At 59.3% G+C, this 22928-nt stretch overlaps 1 protein-coding gene across 1 annotated transcript in view; it reads right to left on the bottom strand.

Moving 5' to 3' along the window:
* Positions 1–22928, bottom strand: part of LOC140400218 (pyruvate carboxylase, mitochondrial-like) — a 606247-nt gene that overhangs the window by 250633 nt on the left and 332686 nt on the right. Inside the window, exon 6 of the mRNA XM_072489687.1 lies at positions 14040–14280. Coding sequence (XP_072345788.1) covers positions 14040–14280 — 241 coding nt within the window. The remainder of the gene's footprint in view (positions 1–14039; positions 14281–22928) is intronic.

The following is a 22928-nucleotide window of genomic DNA, read 5'->3' as shown; positions in this document are numbered from 1 at the left end:
CCCCCCCCACCAACAGGAATCTCTCCCCCTCCCCCCCACCCACTAACAGGAATCTCCCCCCCTCACCAACAGGAATCTCTCCCCCCCCCCCGCCAACAGGAATTTCTCCCCCTCCCCCCCCACCAACAGGAATCTCCACCCCCCCACGAACAGGAATCTCTCCCCCCCCCCCCCACCAACAGCAATCTCTCTCCCCCCCCCCCACCAACAGCAATCTCTCCCCCTCCCCCCGCCACCAACAGGAACCTCTCCGGCCCCCCGCCCCACCAACAGGAATCCCCCACCCACCAACAGGAATCTCCCCCCCCCCCACCCACCAACAGGAATCTCCCCCCCCCCCCCACCCACCCACCAACAGGAATCTCCCCCCCCCCCCACCCACCAACAAGAATCGCCCCCACCAACAGGAATCTCCCCCCCTCCACCCACCCACCAACAGGAATCCCCCACCCACCAACAGGAATCTCCCCCCCCCACCATCAGGAATCTCTCCCCTCCCCCCCACCCCCCACCAACAGGAACCTCCCCCCCCTCACCAACAGGAATCTCTTCCCCCCCCCACCAACAGGAATCTCCCCCCCTCCACCAACAGGAATCTCTCTCCCCCCCTTACCAACAGGAATCTCTCCGCCCCCCCCCCCCCCACCAACAGGAATCTCTCTCCCCCCCTCACCAACAGGAATCTCTCTCCCCCCCTCACCAACAGGAATCTCTCCCCCCCACCCACCAACAGGAATCACCCCCCCTCACCAACAGGAATCTCTCTCCCCCCCCCTCACCAACAGGAATCTCTTCGCCCCCCCCCACCAACAGGAAACCCGCCCCTCCAATTGGAATCTCTCCCCCCTCCCTCCACCAACAGGAATCTCTCACCCCCCCTACAGGTATCTCTTCCTCCCCCCACCAACAGGAATCTCTCCCCCCCCCCCACCAACAGGAATCTCTCCCCACCCCCACCAACAGGAATCTCTCACCCCCCCTACAGGTATCTCTTCCTCCCCCCACCAACAGGAATCTCTCCCCCCCCCCACCACCAACAGGAATCTCTCCCCCTCCCCCCCCCCCCCCACCCACCAACAAGAATCTCCACCCCCCCACGAACAGGAATCTCTCCCACTCCCCCTCAGGAATCTCCCCCCCCCCACCAACAGGAATCTCTCCCCCCCCCCTCACCAACAGGAATCTCTCCCCCCCCCCCCCCCACCAACAGCAATCTCTCCCCCTCCCCCCCCACCACCAACAGGAACCTCTCCAGCCCCCCGCCCCATCAACAGGAATCTCTATCCCCCACCCACCAACAGCAATCACCCCCCCCTTACCAACAGGAATCTCTCTCACCCCCCTCACCAACAGGAATCTCTTCCCCCCCCCCCACCAACAGGAATCTCTCCCCCCTCCCAACATGAATCTCTCACCCCCGCCACCAACAGGAATCTCACCCCCCCCCCCCAACAACCGGAATCTCTCCCCCCCCCCCACCAACAGGAATCTGCCCCCCTCCGCCCCCCAAGAGGAAACCCCCCCCTCCAATTGGAATCTCTCCCCCCTCCCTCCACCAACAGAAATCTCCCCCCCCTCCTCACCAACAGGAATCTTCCCCTCCCCCCTCACCAACAGGAATCTCTCCCCCTCCCCCACCACCTCACGAACAGGAATCTCCCCCTCGCCCCCCTCACCAACAGGAATCTCTCCCCCTCCCCAACCCCCCACCAACATGAATCACTCCCCACTCCCCCCCCCCCCCCACCAACAGGGATCTCCCCCCCCCCCCCACCAACAGGAATCTCTCCCCCCCCCCCCCACCAACAGGAATCTCTCCCCCTCCCCCCCTCCACCAACAGGAATCTCCCCTCCCCCCCCCCACCAACAGGAATCTCCCACCCCCCTTACCAACAGGAATCCCTCCCCTCCCCCCACCAACAGGAATCTCCCCCCCCCCCCACCAACAGGAATCTCTCCCCCTCCCCCCCCACCAACAGGAATCTCCACCCCCACCACCAACAGGAATCTCCCCCCCCACCACCAACAGGAATCTCCCCCCCCCCACCAACAGGAATCTCTCCCCCTCCCCCCCCCCCACCAGCAGGAATCTTCCCCCCCCCCACCAACAGAAATCTCCCTTTCCTACCACAAACAGGAATCTCTCTCCCCCCCCCACTCACAAACAGGAATCTCTCCCCCCCCCACCCCCGCCAAGAGCAATCTCTTCCCCTCCCCCCCCCCACCAACAGGAATCTCTCCCCCCCACTCACAAACAGGAATCTCCCCTCCCCCCCCACGAACAGGAATCTCCCCCCCCCACCAACAGGAATCTCTCCCCCTCCCCCCCACCCACTAACAGGAATCTCCCCCCCTCACCAACAGGAATCTCTCCCCCCCCCCCCCGCCAACAGGAATTTCTCCCCCTCCCCCCCCACCAACAGGAATCTCCACCCCCCCCACGAACAGGAATCTCTCCCCCCCCCCCCACCAACAGCAATCTCTCTCCCCCCCCCCCCCACCAACAGCAATCTCTCCCCCTCCCCCCTCCACCAACAGGAACCTCTCCGGCCCCCCGCCCCACCAACAGGAATCCCCCACCCACCAACAGGAATCTCCCCCCCCCCCCCACCCACCCACCAACAGGAATCTCCCCCCCCCCCCACCCACCAACAAGAATCGCCCCCACCAACAGGAATCCCTCCCCCTCCCCCCACCCACCAACAGGAATCTCCCCCCCCCACCAACAGGAATCTCTCCCCTCCCCCCCACCCCCCACCAACAGGAACCTCCCCCCCCTCACCAACAGGAATCTCTTCCCCCCCCCCACCAACAGGAATCTCCCCCCCCTCCACCAACAGGAATCTCTCTCCCCCCCTTACCAACAGGAATCTCTCCGCCCCCCCCCACCAACAGGAATCTCTCTCCCCCCCTCACCAACAGGAATCTCTCCCCCCCACCCACCAACAGGAATCACCCCCCCTCACCAACAGGAATCTCTCTCCCCCCCCCCTCACCAACAGGAATCTCTTCGCCCCCCCCACCAACAGGAAACCCGCCCCTCCAATTGGAATCTCTCCCCCCTCCCTCCACCAACAGGAATCTCTCACCCCCCCAACAGGTATCTCTTCCTCCCCCCACCAACAGGAATCTCTCCCCCCCCCACCACCAACAGGAATCTCTCACCCCCCCTACAGGTATCTCTTCCTCCCCCCACCAACAGGAATCTCTCCCCCCCCCACCACCAACAGGAATCTCTCCCCCTCCCCCCCCCACCCACCAACAAGAATCTCCACCCCCCCACGAACAGGAATCTCTCCCACTCCCCCTCAGGAATCTCCCCCCCCCCCCACCAACAGGAATCTCTCCCCCCCGTCACCAACAGGAATCTCTTCCCCCCCCCCCCCACCAACAGCAATCTCTCCCCCTCCCCCCCCACCACCAACAGGAACCTCTCCAGCCCCCCGCCCCATCAACAGGAATCTCTATCCCCCACCCACCAACAGCAATCACCCCCCCCTTACCAACAGGAATCTCTCTCACCCCCCTCACCAACAGGAATCTCTTCCCCCCCCCCCCCACCAACAGGAATCTCTCCCCCCTCCCAACATGAATCTCTCACCCCCGCCACCAACAGGAATCTCACCCCCCCCCCCCCAACAACCGGAATCTCTCCCCCCACCCCACCAACAGGAATCTGCCCCCCTCCGCCCCCCAAGAGGAAACCCCCCCCCTCCAATTGGAATCTCTCCCCCCTCCCTCCACCAACAGGAATCTCCCCCCCCCCCAACAGGTATCTCTTCCTCCCCCCACCAACAGGAATCTCTCCCCCCCCCCACCAACAGGAATCTCTCCCCCTCCCCCCCCACCCACCAACAAGAATCTCCAACCCCCCAACGAACAGGAATCTCTCCCACTCCCCCTCAGGAATCACCCCCCCCCCACCAACAGGAATCTCTCCCCCCCCCCCTCACCAACAGGAATCTCTTCCCCCCCACCCCCCCCACCAACAGCAATCTCTCCCCCTCCCCCCCCGCCACCAACAGGAACCTCTCCAGCCCCCCCGCCCCACCAACAGGAATCTCCCCCCCACCCACCAACAGGAATCTCCCCCCCCGCCACCAACAGGAACCTCTCCCCCTCCCCCCACCCACCAACAGGAATCTCCCCCCCCCCCCCACCAACAGGAATCTCTCCCCTCCCCCCACCCCCCACCAACAGGAATCTCCCCCCCCCTCACCAACAGGAATCTCTCCCCCCCCCACCAACAGGAATCTTCCCCCCCCCCCCCTCCACCAACAGGAATCTCTCTCCCCCCCCCTTACCAACAGGAATCTCACTCCCCCCCCCCACCAACAGGAATCTCTCTCCCCCCCTCACCAATAGGAATCTCTCTCCCCCCCTCACCAACAGGAATCTCTCCCCCCCCCCCCGCCAAACAGGAATCTCCCCCCCCCACCAACAGGAATCCCCCCCCTCACCTACTGGAATCTCTCCCCTCCCCCCACCAACGGGAATCTCCCCCCCCTCACCAACAGGAATCTCTCCCCCTCCCCCCCCACCAACAGGAATCTCCCCCCCCCCACCAACAGGAATCTCCCCCCCACCACCAACAGGAATCTCCCCCCCCCCCCCACCAACAGGAATCTCTCCCCCTCCCCCCCACCCACCAACAGGAATCTCCCCCCCTCACCACCAACAGGAATCTCTTCCCCTCCCCCCTCCCCCTCAGGAATTTCCCCCCCCCCCTCACCAACAGGAATCTCTCCCCCCCCCCTCACTAACAGGAATCTCTCCCCCCCCACCAACAGGAATCTCTCCCCCTTCCCCCGCCACCAACAGGAACCTCTCCGGCCCCCCGCCCCACCAACAGGAATCTCCCCCCCACCCACCAACAGGAATCTCCCCCCCCCACCCACCAACAGGAATTCCCCGCCCCCCACCAACAGGAATCGCTCCCCTCCCCCCCCCCCCACCTACCAACAGGAATCTCTCCCCCCCCCCCCCCACCAACAGGAATCTCTCTCCCCCCTCACCAATAGGAATCTCTCTCCCCCTCCCTCACCAACAGGAATCTCTCCCCCCCCCCCACCCCTCACCAACAGGAATCTCTCTCCCCCCCTCACCAATAGGAATCTCTCTCCCCCCTCACCAACAGGAATCTCTCCCCCCCCCCCCCCCGCCAAACAGGAATCTCCCCCCCCCCACCAACAGGAATCCCCCCTCTCACCTACTGGAATCTCTCCCCTTCCCCACCAACGGGAATCTCCCCCCCCCTCACCAACAGGAATTTTTCCCCCTCCCCCCCCCACCAACAGGAATCTCCCCCCCCCCCCACCAACAGGAATCTCCCCCCCACCACCAACAGGAATCTCCCCCCCCCCACCAACAGGAATCTCTCCCCCTACCCCCCACCCACCAACAGGAATCTCCCCCCCTCACCACCAACAGGAATCTCTTCCCCTCCCCCCTCCCCCTCAGGAATCTCCCCCCCCCCCCTCACCAACAGGAATCTCCCCCCCCCCCTCACTAACAGGAATCTCTCCCCCCCCACCAACAGGAATCTCTCCCCCTTCCCCCGCCACCAACAGGCACCTCTCCGGCCACCCGCCCCACCAACAGGAATCTCCCCCCCACCCACCAACAGGAATCTCCCCCCACCACCCACCAACAGGAATTCCCCGCCCCCCACCAACAGGAATCACTCCCCTCCCCCCCCCCCCCACCTACCAACAGGAATCTCTCCCCCCCCCCACCAACAGGAATCTCTCTCCCCCCTCACCAATAGGAATCTCCCCCCCCCCCACCCCTCACCAACAGGAATCTCTCTCCCCCCCCACCAACAGGAATCTCCCCCCCCCTCCACCAATAGGAATCTCTCCCCCTCCCCCCCACCAACAGGAATCTCCCCCCTCCTCACCAACAGGAATCTCCCCCTCCCCCCCTCACCAACAGGAATCTCTCCCCCTCCCACACCCCACCCCACCAACAGGAATCTCTCCCCCTCCCCCCCCCCCCACACCACCAACAGGAATCTCCCACCCCTCCTCACCAACAGGAATCTCCCCCTCCCCCCTCACTAACAGGAATCTCTCCCCCTCACCCCCCCACCCCACCAACAGGAATCTCTCCCCCTCCCCCCCCACCAACAGGAATCTCTCCCCCTCCCCCCTCACCAACAGGAATCTCTCCCCCTGCCCCCCCCACCACCAACAGGCATCTCACCCCCCCCCCCTCACCAACAGGAATCTCCCCCTCCCCCCCTCACCAACAGGAATCTCTCCCCCTCCCCAACCACCACCAACAGGAATCCCCCCCTCACCAACAGGAATATCTCCCCCTCCCCCACCAACAGGAATCTCTCCCCCTCCCCCCCCATACCAACAGGATTCTCCCCCTCACCAACAGGAATCTCTCCCCCCCCCCACCAACAGGAATCTCCCCCCCCCAACCAACAGGAATCCCCCCCCTCACCAACTGGAATCTCTCCCCTCCCCCCACCAACGGGAATCTTCCCACCCCCCCACCAACCGGAATCTCTCCCCCTCCCCCCCCCACCAACAAGAATCTCCCCCCCCCACCAACAGGAATCTCCCCCCCCACCACCAACAGGAATCTACCCCCCCCCCCCCCCCACCAACAGGAATCTCCCCCCCCCTCACTAACAGGAATCTCTCTCCCCCCCCGTCCCCCTCAGGAATCCCCCCCCCCATCACCAACAGGAATCTCTCCCCCCCCTCGCTAACAGGAATCTCTCCCCCCCCCCACCAACAGGAATCTCTCCCCCTCCCCCCGCCACCAACAGGAACCTCTCCGGCCCCCCGCCCCACCAACAGGAATCTCTCCCCTCCCCCCCCCTACCAACAGGAATCTCGCCCCCCCCCCCCCCTACCAACAGGAATCTCTCCCCCCCCCACCAACAGGAATCTCCCCCCCCCCACAAACAGGAATCTCTCCCCCTCCCCCCCCCACCAACAGGAATCTCCCCCCCCCCTCACCAACAGGAATCTCTCCCCCCCCACCTACCAACAGGAATTTCTCCCCCCCCCCCCCCACCAACAGGAATCTCTCTCCCCCCCTCACCAATAGGAATCTCTCTCCCCTCTCACCAACAGGAATCTCTCCCCCCCCCACCCCTCACCAACAGGAATCTCTCTCCCCCCCACCAACAGGAATCTCCCCCCCCCCCCCACCAACAGGAATCTCTCCCCCTCCCCCCCCCCCCACCAACAGGAATTTCCCCCCCCCTCACCAACAGGAATCTCTCCCCCCCACTCACCAACAGGAATCTCTCCCATCACCCCCCACCAACAGGAATCTCCCCCCCCTCACCAACAGGAATCTCTCCCCCTCCCCCACCCACCAACAGGAATCTCTCCCCCTCCCCCCCCCACCAACAGGAATATCTTCCCCTCCCCCCCCCCCACCGACAGGAATCTCTCCCCCCCCCCCTGATCAACAGGAATCTCTCCACCCCCCCCACCAACAGGAATCTCCCCCTCCCCCCCCTCACCAACAGGAATCTCTCCTCCTCCCCCTCCCCCCCCCCCCCACCAACAGGAATCTCTCCCCCTCCCCCCCCCCCACCAACAGGAATCTCTCCCCCTCCACCCCCTCACCAACAGGAAGCTCTCCCCCCCCCCCCCCCCACCACCAACAGGAATCCCCCCCCTTCCTCACCAACAGGAATCTCCCCCTCCCCCCCTCACCAACAGGAATCCCCCCCTTCCTCACCAACAGGAATCTCCCCCTCCCCCCCTCACCAACAGGAATCTCTCCCCCTCCCCCTCCCCCCCTCACCAACAGGAATCCCCCCCCTTCCTCACCAACAGGAATCTCCCCCTCCCCCCCTCACCAACAGGAATCCCCCCCCTTCCTCACCAACAGGAATCTCCCCCTCCCCCCCTCACCAACAGGAATCTCTCCCCCTCCCCCCCCACCAACAGGAATCTCCCCCCCCCCTCACCAACAGGAATCTCCCCCCCCACCAACAGGAATCTCCCCCCCACCACCAACAGGAATCTCCCCCCCCCCCCGCCAACAGGAATCACTCCCCCTCCCCCCCCCCACCAGCAGGAATCTCCCCCCCCCCCACCAACAGAAATCTCCCTCCCCCACCACAAACAGGAATCTCTCCCCCTCCCCGCCAACAGCAATCTCTCCCCCTCCCCCCCTACCACCAACAGGAATCTCTCCTCCCCCCCTCACAAGCAGGAATCTCTCCCCCCCCCTCACAAACAGGAATCTCTCCCCCCCCTCACCAACAGGAATCTCCCCCCCCCTCACCAACAGGAATCTCCCCCCCCCTTCACCAACAGGAATCTCCCCCCCCCCCACCAACAGGAATCTCCCCCCCCCCCACCAACAGGAATCTCTCCCCCTCCCCCTCAGGAATCTCCCCCCCTCACCAACAGGAATCTCTCCCCCCCCCCTCACTAACAGGAATCTCTTCCCCCCCCCCCACCAACAGGAATCTCTCCCCCTCCCCCGCCACCAACAGGAACCTCTCCGGCCCCCCGCCCCACCAACAGGAATCTCCCCCCCACCCACCAACAGGAATCTCCCCCCCCCCCACCCACCAACATGAATCTCTCCCCCTCCCCCCACCCACCAACAGGAATCTCCCCCCCCCCCCCACCAACAGGAATCTCTCCCCTCCCCCCCCCACCCCCCACCAACAGGAATCTCCCTCCCCCCCCTACCAACAGGAATCTCTCCCCCCCCCCCCCCCCACCAACAGGAATCTCTCTCCCCCCCTCACCAACAGGAATCTCTCTCCCCCCTCACCAACAGGAATCTCCCCCCCCCCCCTCACCAACAGGAATCTCTCCCATCCCCCCCCCATCAACAGAAATCTCCCCCCCCTCACCAACAGGAATCTCTCCCCCTCCCCCACCCACCAACAGGAATCTCCCCCCCCCCCACCAACAGGAATCTCTCCCCCTCCCCCCCCACCAACAGGAATCTCTCCTCCCCCCCCTCACCAACAGGAATCTCTCCCCCCCCACCCCTCACCAACAGGAATCTCTCTCGCCCCCACCCCTCACCAACAGGAATCTCTCTCCCCCCCACCAACAGGAATCTCCCCCCCCCCCCACCAACAGGAATCTCTCCCCCTCCCCCCACCAAAAGGAATTTCCCCCCCAAACCTCACCAACAGGAATCTCTCTCCCCCCCTCACCAACAGGAATCTGTCCCCCCCCCACCAACAGGAATCTCTCTCCCCCCCCCCACCAACAGGAATCTCTCCCCCCGCCCCCTCACCAACAGGAATCTCTCCCCCCCCCCCCCCCACCAACAGGAATCTCTCCCCCCACCACCAACAGGAATCTCCCCCCCCCTCACCAACAGGAATCTCTCCCCCCCCCCCACCAACAGGAATCTCTCCCCCTCCCCCGCCACCAACAGGAACCTCTCCGGCCCCCCGCCCCACCAACAGGAATCTCCCCCCCACCCACCAACAGGAATCTCCCCCCCCCCACCCACCAACATGAATCTCTCCCCCTCCCCCCACCCACCAACAGGAATCTCCCCCCCCCCCACCAACAGGAATATCTCCCCTCCCCCCCCCACCCCCCACCAACAGGAATCTCCCTCCCCCCTACCAACAGGAATCTCTCCCCCCCCCCACCAACAGGAATCTCTCTCACCCCTCACCAACAGGAATCTCTCTCCCCCCTCACCAACAGGAATCTCCCCCCCCCTCACCAACAGGAATCTCTCCCATCCCCCCCCATCAACAGAAATCTCCCCCCCCCTCACCAACAGGAATCTCTCCCCCTCCCCCACCCACCAACAGGAATCTCCCCCCCCCCCACCAACAGGAATCTCTCCCCCTCCCCCCCCCCACCAACAGGAATCTCTCCCCCCCCCCTCACCAACAGGAATCTCTCCCCCCCCACCCCTCACCAACAGGAATCTCTCTCGCCCCCACCCCTCAACAACAGGAATCTCTCTCCCCCCCACCAACAGGAATCTCCCCCCCCCCCCACCAACAGGAATCTCTCCCCCTCCCCCCCACCAAAAGGAATTTCCCCCCCAAACCTCACCAACAGGAATCTCTCTCCCCCCCTCACCAACAGGAATCTGTCCCCCCCCCCCCACCAACAGGAATCTCTCTCCCCCCCCCACCAACAGGAATCTCTCCCCCCCCCCCACCAACATGAATCTCTCCCCCCGCCCCCTCACCAACAGGAATCTCTCCCCCCCCCCCCCCCCCACCAACAGGAATCTCTCCCCCCACCACCAACAGGAATCTCCCCCCCCCCTCACCAACAGGAATCTCTCCCCCCCCCCCCCACCAACAGGAATCTCCCCCCCCCCCACCAACATGAATCTCTCCCCCCCCCCCCCACACCAACAGGAATCTCTCTCCCCCCCCACCAACAGGAATCTCTCCCCCCCCCCCCACAGGAACTGCGGCAGGGTCAGGCGCGCGGGAGTGAAGATCTCTGGAGCTCCCCGACAGCCATGGGAGCGGCGGTGCCCCACCGGCAAGGGCAGACCCAGCTCGCCAAAGACCAGGGTTACAATGAGGGTGAGGGTGAGGGTTACAGTGAGGGTGAGGGTTACAGTGAGGGTGAGGGTTACGATGAGGGTGAGGATTACAATGAGTGTGAGGGTTCCCAGGTATCTGCTGCTCTTGTCCTTCTAGATGGTAGTGGGTGTGGGTTTGGAAGGTGCTGTCTGAGGAACCTTGGTGAGTTACTGCAGTACATCTTGTAGATGGTGCACACGGCTGTCGCTGTGCGTCGGGGGTGGAGGGAGTGAATGTTTGTGGTTAGCGTGTCGATCGAGCGGGGCTGCTTTGTCCTGGATGGTGTCGAGCTTCTCGAGTGTTGTTGGGAGCCGCGCCCATCCAGGCGAGTGGAGAGTATTCCCTCACACTCCTGACTTGTGCCTTGTAGATGGTGGACAGGCTTTGGGGGGAGTCAGGAGGTGAGTTACTCTCCGCAGGATTCCCAGCCTCTGACCTGCTCTGGTAGCCACAGTATTAATGTGGCTGGGCCCAGTTCAGTTTCTGATCAATGGTAACCCCCAGGGTGTTTATTGTGGGGGATTCAGCGATGGGAATGTCAAGGGGCGATGGTTAGATCCTCTCTTGCAGGAGATGGTCATTGCCGGGCACTTGTGTGGCGCGAATGTAACTTGCCTCTTGTCAGCCCCGAGCCCGGATATTGTCCGGGTCTTGCTGCATTTGGACAGGGACTGATTCAGTATCTGAGGAGACGCGAATGGTGCTGAACATTGTGCAGTCATCCACAAACATCCCCACTTCTGACCTTGTGATGGAAGGAAGGTCATTGATGAAGCAGCTGAAGGTGGTTGGGGCCGAGGACACGACCCTGAGGAACTCCCGCAGTGACGTCCTGGAGCTGAGATGATTGACCTCCAACCACCACAACCATCTTCCTTTGTGCCGGGTCTGACTCCAACTCGCGGAGAGTTTCCCCCTGATTCCCACTGACTCCAGTTTAGCTCGGGCTCCGTGATGCCAGACTCGGCCAAACGCTGCCTCGATGTCAAAGGGCAGTCACTCTCGCCTCACCTCTGGCATTCTGCTCTTTTGTCCATGTTTGAACCAAGGCTGTAATGAGGTCAGGAGCTGAGTGGCTTAATGTCGCTCTCCGAATGCTCCTCCTGCTTTGCTGAGCGTCGTTCACCCTTCGTTACCCACAGTTCAATAAGGGCATTCGCCCACCCCCGCCTCCCAAAATAAAAATGGGAGTTGTGGGATGAATGAAAAATGCAGGAATTTCTTCCCGGAGCATTTGGGACAGAAATGTGTCTGATTTGTTTGACTGGATTCTGAACGGGGCGACTTGCTGGCTGATGAATTTTTCATACTAACGAGCGTGATGCCATCTTGATGTATGTGTCTCTTTGCGAAAACACAGTTTAAATAATACAATAGAGCCATCCGTCAACGCTGTGTTCCCTCACCTCACGTGTGTCTCAAGCAGCACGGTAGCATTGTGGTTAGCACAATTGCTTCACAGCTCCAGGGTCCCAGGTTCGATTCCCGGCTTGGGTCACTGTCTGTGCGGAGTCTGCACATCCTCCCTGTGTCTGCGTGGGTTTCTTCCGGGTGCTCCGGTTTCCTCCCACAGTCCAAAGATGTGTAGGTTAGGTGGATTGGCCGTGATAAATTGTCCCTTAGTGTCCAAAATTTCCCTTAGTGTTGGGTGGGGTTACAGGGTTATGGGGATAGGGTGGAGGTGTGGACCTTGGGTAGGGTGCTCTTTCCAAGAGCCGGTGCAGACTCGATGGGCCGAAAGGCCTCCTTCTGCACTGTCTCCCCCCCCCCCTCTCCTCGGTCGGGTGTTCTTGGATTTGGGTCCGCCCCCAGAGACCTGGGCCCCGCCCCCTCCGTTCTCTCCTGGGTGGGGTGTCGAGGATCCTGCGGCCAGGTGGGAGATGGACCGGGCAAGGTGGAGGAAAACCAGGTGGAGGATGTTTCCGTCGCCCCGACAGGGATCAACGCCGCCTGTCCACCCATCCTCTGGGAGCTGTAAACCAGTCACAACTGTCTATGGAATCCCAACAGTCTGAAGGAGGCCACTTGGCCCATCGAGTCTCCACCGACCCTTCAAAAGACCACTCTCCTGCCCTATCCCCATAAACCCACCTAACCTGCACATCTTTGGACACTAAGGGACAATTTAGCGCGGCCAATCCACCTAACCTGCACATCTTTGGACACTAAGGGGTAATTTAGCACGGCCAATCCACCTAACCTGCACATCTTTGGACACTAAGGGGCAATTTAGCACGGCCAATCCACCTAACCTGCACATCTTTGGACACTAAGGGACAATTTAGCACGGCCAATCCACCTAACCCGCACATCTTTGGATACTAAGGGGAAATTTAGCACGGCCAATCCACCTAACCTGCACATCTTTGGACACTAAGGGACAATTTAGCGCGGCCAATCCACCTAACCTGCACATCTTTGGACACTATGGGACAATTTAGCGCGGCCAATCCACTTAACCTGCACATCTTTGGACACTAAGGGACAATTTAGCACGGCCAATCTACCTAACCCGCACATCTTTGGACACTAAGGGACAATTTAGCATGGCCAATCCACCTAACCTGCACATCTTTGGACACTAAGGGAGAATTTAGCAAGGCCAATCCACCTAACCTGCACATCTTTGGACACTAAGGGACAATTTAGCACGGCCAATCCACCTAACTTGCATATCTTTGGACACTAAGGGACAATTTAGCACGGCCAATCCACCTAACCTGCACATCTTTGGACACTAAGGGACAATTTAGCGCGGCCAATCCACCTAACCCGCACATCTTTGGACACTAAGGGGCAATTTAGCACGGCCAATCTACCTAATCTGCACATCTTTGGACACTAAGGGACAATTTAGCACGGCCAATCCACCTAACCTGCACATCTTTGGACACTAAGGGACAATTTAGCGCGGCCAATCCACCTAACCTGCACATCTTTGGACACTATGGGACAATTTAGCGCGGCCAATCCACTTAACCTGCACATCTTTGGACACTAAGGGACAATTTAGCACGGCCAATCTACCTAACCCGCACATCTTTGGACACTAAGGGACAATTTAGCATGGCCAATCCACCTAACCTGCACATCTTTGGACACTAAGGGAGAATTTAGCAAGGCCAATCCACCTAACCTGCACATCTTTGGACACTAAGGGACAATTTAGCGCGGCCAATCCACCTAACTTGCATATCTTTGGACACTAAGGGACAATTTAGCACGGCCAATCCACCTAACCTGCACATCTTTGGACACTAAGGGACAATTTAGCGCGGCCAATCCACCTAACCTGCATATCTTTGGACACTAAGGGACAATTTAGCACGGCCAATCCACCTGATGCATCAGAGCTAAACTGTTGCTTCTCACCCTTAGCCAGCGAACATCTATCCATTTCAGATTTGACAGGAGCAATTGCGTCTCAGCATCGACTGTGTTTCTGTGGGGGCCGAGTCCCATCCTTTCCAGAGGAGGAGGCGTTCCCTAACTTATCGCCTGAACGGCCGTGCGCTGACCTTACCTTGATGCTGAGGATGTGAGTCCCGGCCTTGACCAGCTCGTCCGCCAGCTTCACGTAGTAATCCAGGGAGTACTTTGTTCTCTCCGGGTCGCACACGTCCCCGGTGTAGGAAATGGCAGCTTCCACCACCCCACCGGCACTGCCCGCTGCCTCCATGCCCAGGATCATGTTCGGCAGGTAGTTGAGGGAGTCGAACACTCGGAAGACGTCCATCCCGTTCTCCTTGGCCACCTCGCAGAACCTGGCGGACGCAACCAACAGCGAGGGCGTTAAGATTCCCTTCCATCGCAATCTGCCCTCCGCCTCGCCCCCGCGCGTCAACGTTGCTTCATTGGGTGGAAATTTACACAGGGTGCACATCGGGCCTCCGGATGGAGGGTGTTAGCTATGCGGAGAGGCTGAATGGACTCGGACTGTTCTCATTAGAAAGACTGAGGTTGAGGGGTGACCTGATAGAGGTCTACAAGATTATGAGGGGCATGGATAGAGTGGATGGGCAGGCCCTCTTTTCCAGGGCGGAGGGGTCAGTCACCAGGGGGCAGAGGTTTAAGGTCCGTGGGGCACAGTTTAGAGGAGATGTGCGAGGCAGGCTTTTTACACAGAGGGTGGAGAGTGCCTGGAACGCGTTGCCAGGGGAGGCTGTGGAAGCAGATACATTAATGGCGATCAAAAGGCATCTCGACATATAATAATAATCTTTATTGTCACAAGTAGGCTCACATTGACACTGCAATGAAGTTACTGTGACCCCTCGTCGCCACATTCCGGCGCATGTTCGGGTACACGGAGGGAGAATCCAGAATGTCCAATTCACCTAACAAGCACGTCTGTCGGGACTTGTGGGAGGAAACCGGAGCACCCGGAGGAAACCCACGGGGGGAGAACGTGCAGACTCCGCACAGACAGTGACCCAAGCCCGGGAGTCGAACCTGGGACCCTGCCGCTGTGAAGCAACAGTGCTAACCACTATGCTACCGCGCCGCCCCACACAAGCCCAAATAAATGGATAGGATGGGAATAGAGGGAGACGGCACAAGGAAGTGCTGAGGGTTTTGGCCCAGTGTTGGTATCATGACTGGTCCAGGCTTGGAGGGCCGAACGGCCTGTTCCTGTGCGGTATTGTTCTTTGAAGGCTGTTCGGCCCATCAGGCCCGTGGGGGTATTCATGCCCCACACGAGCCTCCTCCCACAGGCCTCTGGGAGAAAACAAATTCTCCCCATCTCTGATCTAACCCTTAATTTGACCCCCCCTCTTGTCCTGGGCTCACACACAAGAGGAAACATCCTTTCTACGACCACCTTTCTGAGGTTGTTCAATGTCTTATATGGTCAATCAAGTCACCCCCTTCTCTTCTAAACACCAGTGGCCAACAATCCACACTTGACGAATGTGATATAAGATAGTTAGTTTAAATATATTAATTACAGTAATGTAGATGTAGGCCAGTCTAATTCTAGTGAGTTCATAGACAAAGGATTTCAGAAAGTATGGCAAGGAAGGGGGAGGGGTGTCTGGTTGAGGAGGAGAAAAGGATGCTGGGTAACAAGAGGCCCAGGGTTAAGGAATGAGAAGTGAGCCAATCAGGATGTATGGCCAGGTCAGGAGGGGTATAGGATGGCCTATGGGAATCGTGTATGTGAAACTTGATGCCATTTGAATGTATCTGTAGAGATTCCTTTGTCTCCAATAGCACTCGATTCGGAAGACCCAGGAGGCAGCTTGTGTTCTGGGTTTGTGTGAAGCGAGTCAGACTTGCAAGTTGGGTAAAAATAAATAACACTATGCCTGCAAATCCATCTCGAGTTTTATTGAGGCCAGACTGACGGGTAAAGAATTCAACATTTGTCATACTAATTGTCTCACCCACTCCCTGTGGGAGCGAGATCCACATTCTCCGCACTCTCTGGGTAAAGATGTTTCTCGGGAATCCCTGGTTGGATTTATCAGGGACAGTCTTAGGTTATGTGGCCTCCTACCTTTGGTCTCACTCATAGGTGCCAAGGACTCCTCTACATCCACCATACTGAGCTCCTTCATAATTTAAAAGCCCCTCGATCAGTTCTCCCGTCACCCCCTGTCCTGTCGGTTCAGGGCAAATCGTGTTCAACTCACTCGATTTACTTTTTCCGATTGGACAACGGAGAGGGTTGATGGGGGTAGTATAGTTGATGTGCTATACAAGGACATCCAAAAAGTCGTTCGATAGATTGCCAAATAGAAGGCTTGTCAGCAATGTTAAAATCCATGATTACGATACTGGACCAGACCTCATAGTTGCTAGGTTACCGGTCAGAAACCCCAAGATTTAATTTAATTTATAAGACTGTGAGGAAAGAATACTTCACTTCAGGAGCGACACCACGCACAAATAGGGACATGGTATATTAAAACAAACTTTATTACTAACACAGTATTACAAACTTTATTATAAAGAAAATAGCTTACCAGTTAAACAATGCTTAACAATGAAATGAAACACTAACTCCTCACTGTTATCTTTTATCTCCACTTAAGAAGAACCATTTCAGGACTAAATCCACTTTTAAATACAGTTAGCAGACTCAGGAATACTTGATGTACAGAGATGTCTTTGATAAACCACTTTGAGAGAGAGAGAGATCCGTCAGGAACCAGCTTGCAAATTCTTGCCTGTGTCAAACTACAGTTTAACCTGCCAGCCTTTTCAGAAAGTGTGGTTCTGTTTATAGGCAAAATCTTTTTAACTAAACCGCTTTGAGAGAAACTGCAAAAGTGAACTCCAAAACTCAACAGCTGACTGCTTCAGCTCCTGGCGTCTCCCATTAACTACATCACCATACGAAAGCTGAACACAACGGGCAGGATTCTCCATCGGTCGACGCCGGAATCGGGCAACACGATTGGGCGGAGAATCGGTTTTGGTGGCGAAACCGTGGCGGCGCCGGTTTCACGCCGAATCGCCATTCTCTGTCGCCTCGACAGCAGGGTCAATGTGTTGCAGAACACCCAGACAGTAAACACCGCTGGCACATCATTAGCGGGCCCGGTATTCTCTGCCTCCATTGGGGCGAATTCCAGACGGCGAAGTTCACTTGGGCTTTCAAAAATTGTGAAACTGGCATGGCGGCTGCTGAGGGAGAGATAGGGGGTGGAATTCCCCCCCCCCCCCCCACGGCCGGGTGGGAGAATCACCGGGGCGCCGAGCGAGTCCCGCCCCGGCACCCGCAGGCGATTCTCCCACCCACCCCCCAAACCGGCCCGGCGAGAATCACGGCTGGCCGCTCGGAGAATCGCCCGGTTGTAACGGGCGAGCGGCGATTCCCCGGCCCGGATGGGCCGAGCGGCCTGCCCAACGCGACAGGTTCCCGCCGGCGCCGTCCACACCTGGTCGCTGCCGGCGGGAACAGCGCGGGAACGCTGGGGGGCCGGCCTGTGGGGGGGAGAGGGGTTCCTGCACCGGCTGGGGGAGGGGGTCTCAAAAGGGGTCTGGCCCGCGATCGGTGCCCACCGATCGGCGGGCTGGCCTCTCTGAAGGAGGACCTCCTTCCCTCCGCCGCCCCGAAGGATCCATCCGACATCTTCTTGCGGGGCGGCCACGGGGAGGACGGTAACCTGCGCCTGCGCGGGTGATGTCATTTACGTGGCGCCGGCCGCGTCACTTACGCGGGGCCGCTTTTACGCGGCGGCAAGGTGCGCGTAAATGACTCAGCGCCGCTCCTAGCCCCCCCGGGGACGGGAGAATAGGGGGCTGCGACGCCGGAGTGAAACACTCCTGTTTTCACTCCGCCGCCGGCACTTAATCTCCCGATGGGATAACTGCGCCCAGGGGGTACGGAAAGTAACCAACGTTGCCATAGTTTGCTGATGGCCATGCCGCTGGGTCGAGGGGCTTCTGCCAAGGCCGGGGTGGGGGGTGGGTGAGGAGGTGGGCGGGGGGGCTAGCGGGGGGTGGCCAGGAGGTGAGCTGTGGGGTCAGGGTGGGCGGGCACGGAACACCATTGCCGCTGTGAACTTAGGGCCACAGGTCATATGGGTCTCCCACTAAATGCGCTCTCAGCCCAGCCGACCCCTCAGAGGGATGGGCGGGTTCCAGTGCAGCTTGTGCCACCTTGTTGGCTGGGATGAGTGTGTGTGGGGAGTGGAATGTGTGTGTGCGGCTGGGATGAGTGTGTGTGGGGAGTGGAATGTGTGTGTGCGGCTGGGATGAGTGTGTGTGGGGAGTGGAATGTGTGTGTGCGGCTGGGATGAGTGTGTGTGGGGAGTGGAATGTGTGTGTGCGGCTGGGATGAGTGTGTGTGGGGAGTGGAATGTGTGTGTGCGGCTGGGATGAGTGTGTGTGGGGAGTGGAATGTGTATGTGCGGCTGGGATGAGTGTGTGTGGGGAGTGGAATGTGTGTGTGCGGCTGGGATGAGTGTGTGTGGGGAGTGGAATGTGTGTGTGCGGCTGGGATGAGTGTGTGTGGGGAGTGGAATGTGTGTGTGCGGCTGGGATGAGTGTGTGTGGGGAGTGGAATGTGTGTGTGCGGCTGGGATGAGTGTGTGTGGGGAGTGGAATGTGTGTGTGCGGCTGGGATGAGTGTGTGTGGGGAGTGGAATGTGTGTGTGCGGCTGGGATGAGTGTGTGTGGGGAGTGGAATGTGTGTGTGCGGCTGGGATGAGTGTGTGTGGGGAGTGGAATGTGTGTGTGCGGCTGGGATGAGTGTGTGTGGGGAGTGGAATGTGTGTGTGCGGCTGGGATGAGTGTGTGTGGGGAGTGGAATGTGTATGTGCGGCTGGGATGAGTGTGTGTGGGGAGTGGAATGTGTGTGTGCGGCTGGGATGAGTGTGTGTGGGGAGTGGAATGTGTGTGTGCGGCTGGGATGAGTGTGTGTGGGGAGTGGAATGTGTGTGTGCGGCTGGGATGAGTGTGTGTGGGGAGTGGAATGTGTGTGTGCGGCTGGGATGAGTGTGTGTGGGGAGTGGAATGTGTGTGTGCGGCTGGGATGAGTGTGTGTGGGGAGTGGAATGTGTATGTGCGGCTGGGATGAGTGTGTGTGGGGAGTGTAATGTGTGTGTGCGGCTGGGATGAGTGTGTGTGGGGAGTGGAATGTGTGTGTGCGGCTGGGATGAGTGTGTGTGGGGAGTGGAATGTGTGTGTGCGGCTGGGATGAGTGTGTGTGGGGAGTGGAATGTGTGTGTGCGGCTGGGATGAGTGTGTGTGGGGAGTGGAATGTGTGTGTGCGGCTGGGATGAGTGTGTGTGGGGAGTGGAATGTGTGTGTGCGGCTGGGATGAGTGTGTGTGGGGAGTGGAATGTGTATGTGCGGCTGGGATGAGTGTGTGTGGGGAGTGGAATGTGTGTGTGCGGCTGGGATGAGTGTGTGTGGGGAGTGGAATGTGTGTGTGCGGCTGGGATGAGTGTGTGTGGGGAGTGGAATGTGTGTGTGCGGCTGGGATGAGTGTGTGTGGGGAGTGGAATGTGTGTGTGCGGCTGGGATGAGTGTGTGTGGGGAGTGGAATGTGTGTGTGCGGCTGGGATGAGTGTGTGTGGGGAGTGGAATGTGTGTGTGCGGCTGGGATGAGTGTGTGTGGGGAGTGGAATGTGTATGTGCGGCTGGGATGAGTGTGTGTGGGGAGTGGAATGTGTGTGTGCGGCTGGGATGAGTGTGTGTGGGGAGTGGAATGTGTGTGTGCGGCTGGGATGAGTGTGTGTGGGGAGTGGAATGTGTATGTGCGGCTGGGATGAGTGTGTGTGGGGAGTGGAATGTGTGTGTGCGGCTGGGATGAGTGTGTGTGGGGAGTGGAATGTGTGTGTGCGGCTGGGATGATTGTGTGTGGGGAGTGGAATGTGTGTGTGCGGCTGGGATGAGTGTGTGTGGGGAGTGGAATGTGTGTGTGCGGCTGGGATGAGTGTGTGTGGGGAGAGGAATGTGTATGTGCGGCTGGGATGAGTGTGTGTGGGGAGTGGAATGTGTATGTGCGGCTGGGATGAGTGTGTGTGGGGAGTGGAATGTGTATGTGCGGCTGGGATGAGTGTGTGTGGGGAGTGGAATGTGTATGTGCGGCTGGGATGAGTGTGTGTGGGGAGTGGAATGTGTGTGTGCGGCTGGGATGAGTGTGTGTGGGGAGTGGAATGTGTGTGTGCGGCTGGGATGAGTGTGTGTGGGGAGAGGAATGTGTATGTGCGGCTGGGATGAGTGTGTGTGGGGAGTGGAATGTGTATATGCGGCTGGGATGAGTGTGTGTGGGGAGAGTAATGTGTATGTGCGGCTGGGATGAGTGTGTGTGGGGAGTGGAATGTGTATGTGCGGCTGGGATGAGTGTGTGTGGGGAGTGGAATGTGTATGTGCGGCTGGGATGAGTGTGTGTGGGGAGTGGAATGTGTGTGTGCGGCTGGGATGAGTGTGTGTGGGGAGTGTAATGTGTATGTGCGGCTGGGATGAGTGTGTGTGGGGAGTGGAATGTGTGTGTGCGGCTGGGATGAGTGTGTGTGGGGAGTGGAATGTGTGTGTGCGGCTGGGATGAGTGTGTGTGGGGAGTGGAATGTGTGTGTGCGGCTGGGATGAGTGTGTGTGGGGAGTGGAATGTGTGTGTGCGGCTGGGATGAGTGTGTGTGGGGAGTGGAATGTGTGTGTGCGGCTGGGATGAGTGTGTGTGGGGAGTGGAATGTGTGTGTGCGGCTGGGATGAGTGTGTGTGGGGAGTGGAATGTGTGTGTGCGGCTGGGATGAGTGTGTGTGGGGAGTGGAATGTGTGTGTGCGGCTGGGATGAGTGTGTGTGGGGAGTGGAATGTGTGTGTGCGGCTGGGATGAGTGTGTGTGGGGAGAGTAATGTGTGTGTGCGGCTGGGATGAGTGTGTGTGGGGAGTGGAATGTGTGTGTGCAGCTGGGATGAGTGTGTGTGGAGAGAGTAATGTGTGTGTGCGGCTGGGATGAGTGTGTGTGGGGAGTGGAATGTGTGTGTGCGGCTGGGATGAGTGTGTGTGGGGAGTGTAATGTGTGTGTGCGGCTGGGATGAGTGTGTGTGGGGAGAGTAATGTGTGTGTGCGGCTGGGATGAGTGTGTGTGGGGAGTGGAATGTGTGTGTGCAGCTGGGATGAGTGTGTGTGGGGAGAGTAATGTGTGTGTGCGGCTGGGATGAGTGTGTGTGGGGAGTGGAATGTGTGTGTGCGGCTGGGATGAGTGTGTGTGGGGAGAGTAATGTGTGTGTGCGGCTGGGATGAGTGTGTGTGGGGAGTGGAATGTGTGTGTGCGGCTGGGATGAGTGTGTGTGGGGAGTGGAATGTGTGTGTGCGGCTGGGATGAGTGTGTGTGGGGAGTGGAATGTGTGTGTGCGGCTGGGATGAGTGTGTGTGGGGAGTGTAATGTGTGTGTACGGCTGGGATGAGTGTGTGCGGGGAGTGGAATGTGTGTGTGCGGCTGGGATGAGTGAGTGTGGGGAGTCGAATGTGTGTGTGCGGCTGGGATGAGTGTGTGTGGGGAGTGGAAAGTGTGTGTGCGGCTGGGAAGAGTGTGTGTGGGGAGTGGAATGTGTGTGTGCGGCTGGGACGAGTGTGTGTGGGGAGTGGAATGTGTGTGTGCAGCTGGGATGAGTGTGTGTGGGGAGTGGAATGTGTGTGTGCGGCTGGGATGAGTGTGTGTGGGGAGTGGAATGTGTGTGTGCGGCTGGGATGAGTGTGTGTGGGGAGTGGAATGTGTATGTGCGGCTGGGATGAGTGTGTGTGGGGAGTGGAATGTGTGTGTGCAGCTGGGATGAGTGTGTATGGGGAGTGTAATGTGTGTGTGCGGCTGGGATGAGTGTGTGGGGAGTGGAATGTGTATGTGCGGCTGGGATGAGTGTGTGTGGGGAGAGTAATGTGTGTGTGCGGCTGGGATGAGTGTGTGTGGGGAGTGGAATGTGTATGTGCGGCTGGGATGAGTGTGTGTGGGGAGCGTAATGTGTGTGTGCGGCTGGGATGAGTGTGTGTGGGGAGTGGAATGTGTGTGTGCAGCTGGGATGAGTGTGTGTGGGGAGTGGAATGTGTGTGTGCAGCTGGGATGAGTGTGTGTGGGGAATGTAATGTGTGTGTGCGGCTGGGATGAGTGTGTTTGGGGAGCGTAATGTGTGTGTGCGGCTGGGATGAGTGTGTGTGGGGAGTGGAATGTGTGTGTGCGGCTGGGATGAGTGTGTGGGGAGTGGAATGTGTGTGTGCGGCTGGGATGAGTGTGTGTGGGGAGTGTAATGTGTGTGTGTGGCTGGGGTGAGTGTGTGTGGGAAGTGTAATGTGTGTGTGTGGCTGGGATGAGTGTGTGTGGGGAGTGTAATGAGTGTGTGCGGCTGGGATGAGTGTGTGTGGGGAGTGGAATGTGTGTGTGCGGCTGGGATGAGTGTGTGGGGAGTGGAATGTGTGTGTGCGGCTGGGATGAGTGTGTGTGGGGAATGTAATGTGTGTGTGCGGCTGGGATGAGTGTGTGTGGGGAGTGGAATGTGTATGTGCGGCTGGGATGAGTGTGTGTGGGGAGCGTAATGTGTGTGTGCGGCTGGGATGAGTGTGTGTGGGGAGTGCAATGTGTATGTGCGGCTGGGATGAGTGTGTGTGGGGAGTGGAATGTGTATGTGCGGCTGGGATGAGTGTGTGTGGGGAGTGGAATGTGTATGTGCGGCTGGGATGAGTGTGTGTGGGGAGTGGAATGTGTATGTGCGGCTGGGATGATTGTGTGTGGGGAGTGGAATGTGTATGTGTGGCTGGGATGAGTGTGTGTGGGGAGTGGAATGTGTGTGTGCGGCTGGGATGAGTGTGTGTGGGGAGTGGAATGTGTATGTGCGGCTGGGATGAGTGTGTGTGGGGAGTGGAATGTGTATGTGCGGCTGGGATGATTGTGTGTGGGGAGTGGAATGTGTGTGAGCGGCTGGGATGAGTGTGTGTGGGGAGTGGAATGTGTGTGCGAGGCT

Source organism: Scyliorhinus torazame, chromosome 24, assembly GCF_047496885.1.
Source record: "Scyliorhinus torazame isolate Kashiwa2021f chromosome 24, sScyTor2.1, whole genome shotgun sequence".
Taxonomy (NCBI): Eukaryota; Metazoa; Chordata; class Chondrichthyes; order Carcharhiniformes; family Scyliorhinidae; genus Scyliorhinus; species Scyliorhinus torazame.
Note: the sequence above shows the minus strand (reverse complement) of the source record. Positions and strands in the feature narration are given on the sequence as shown.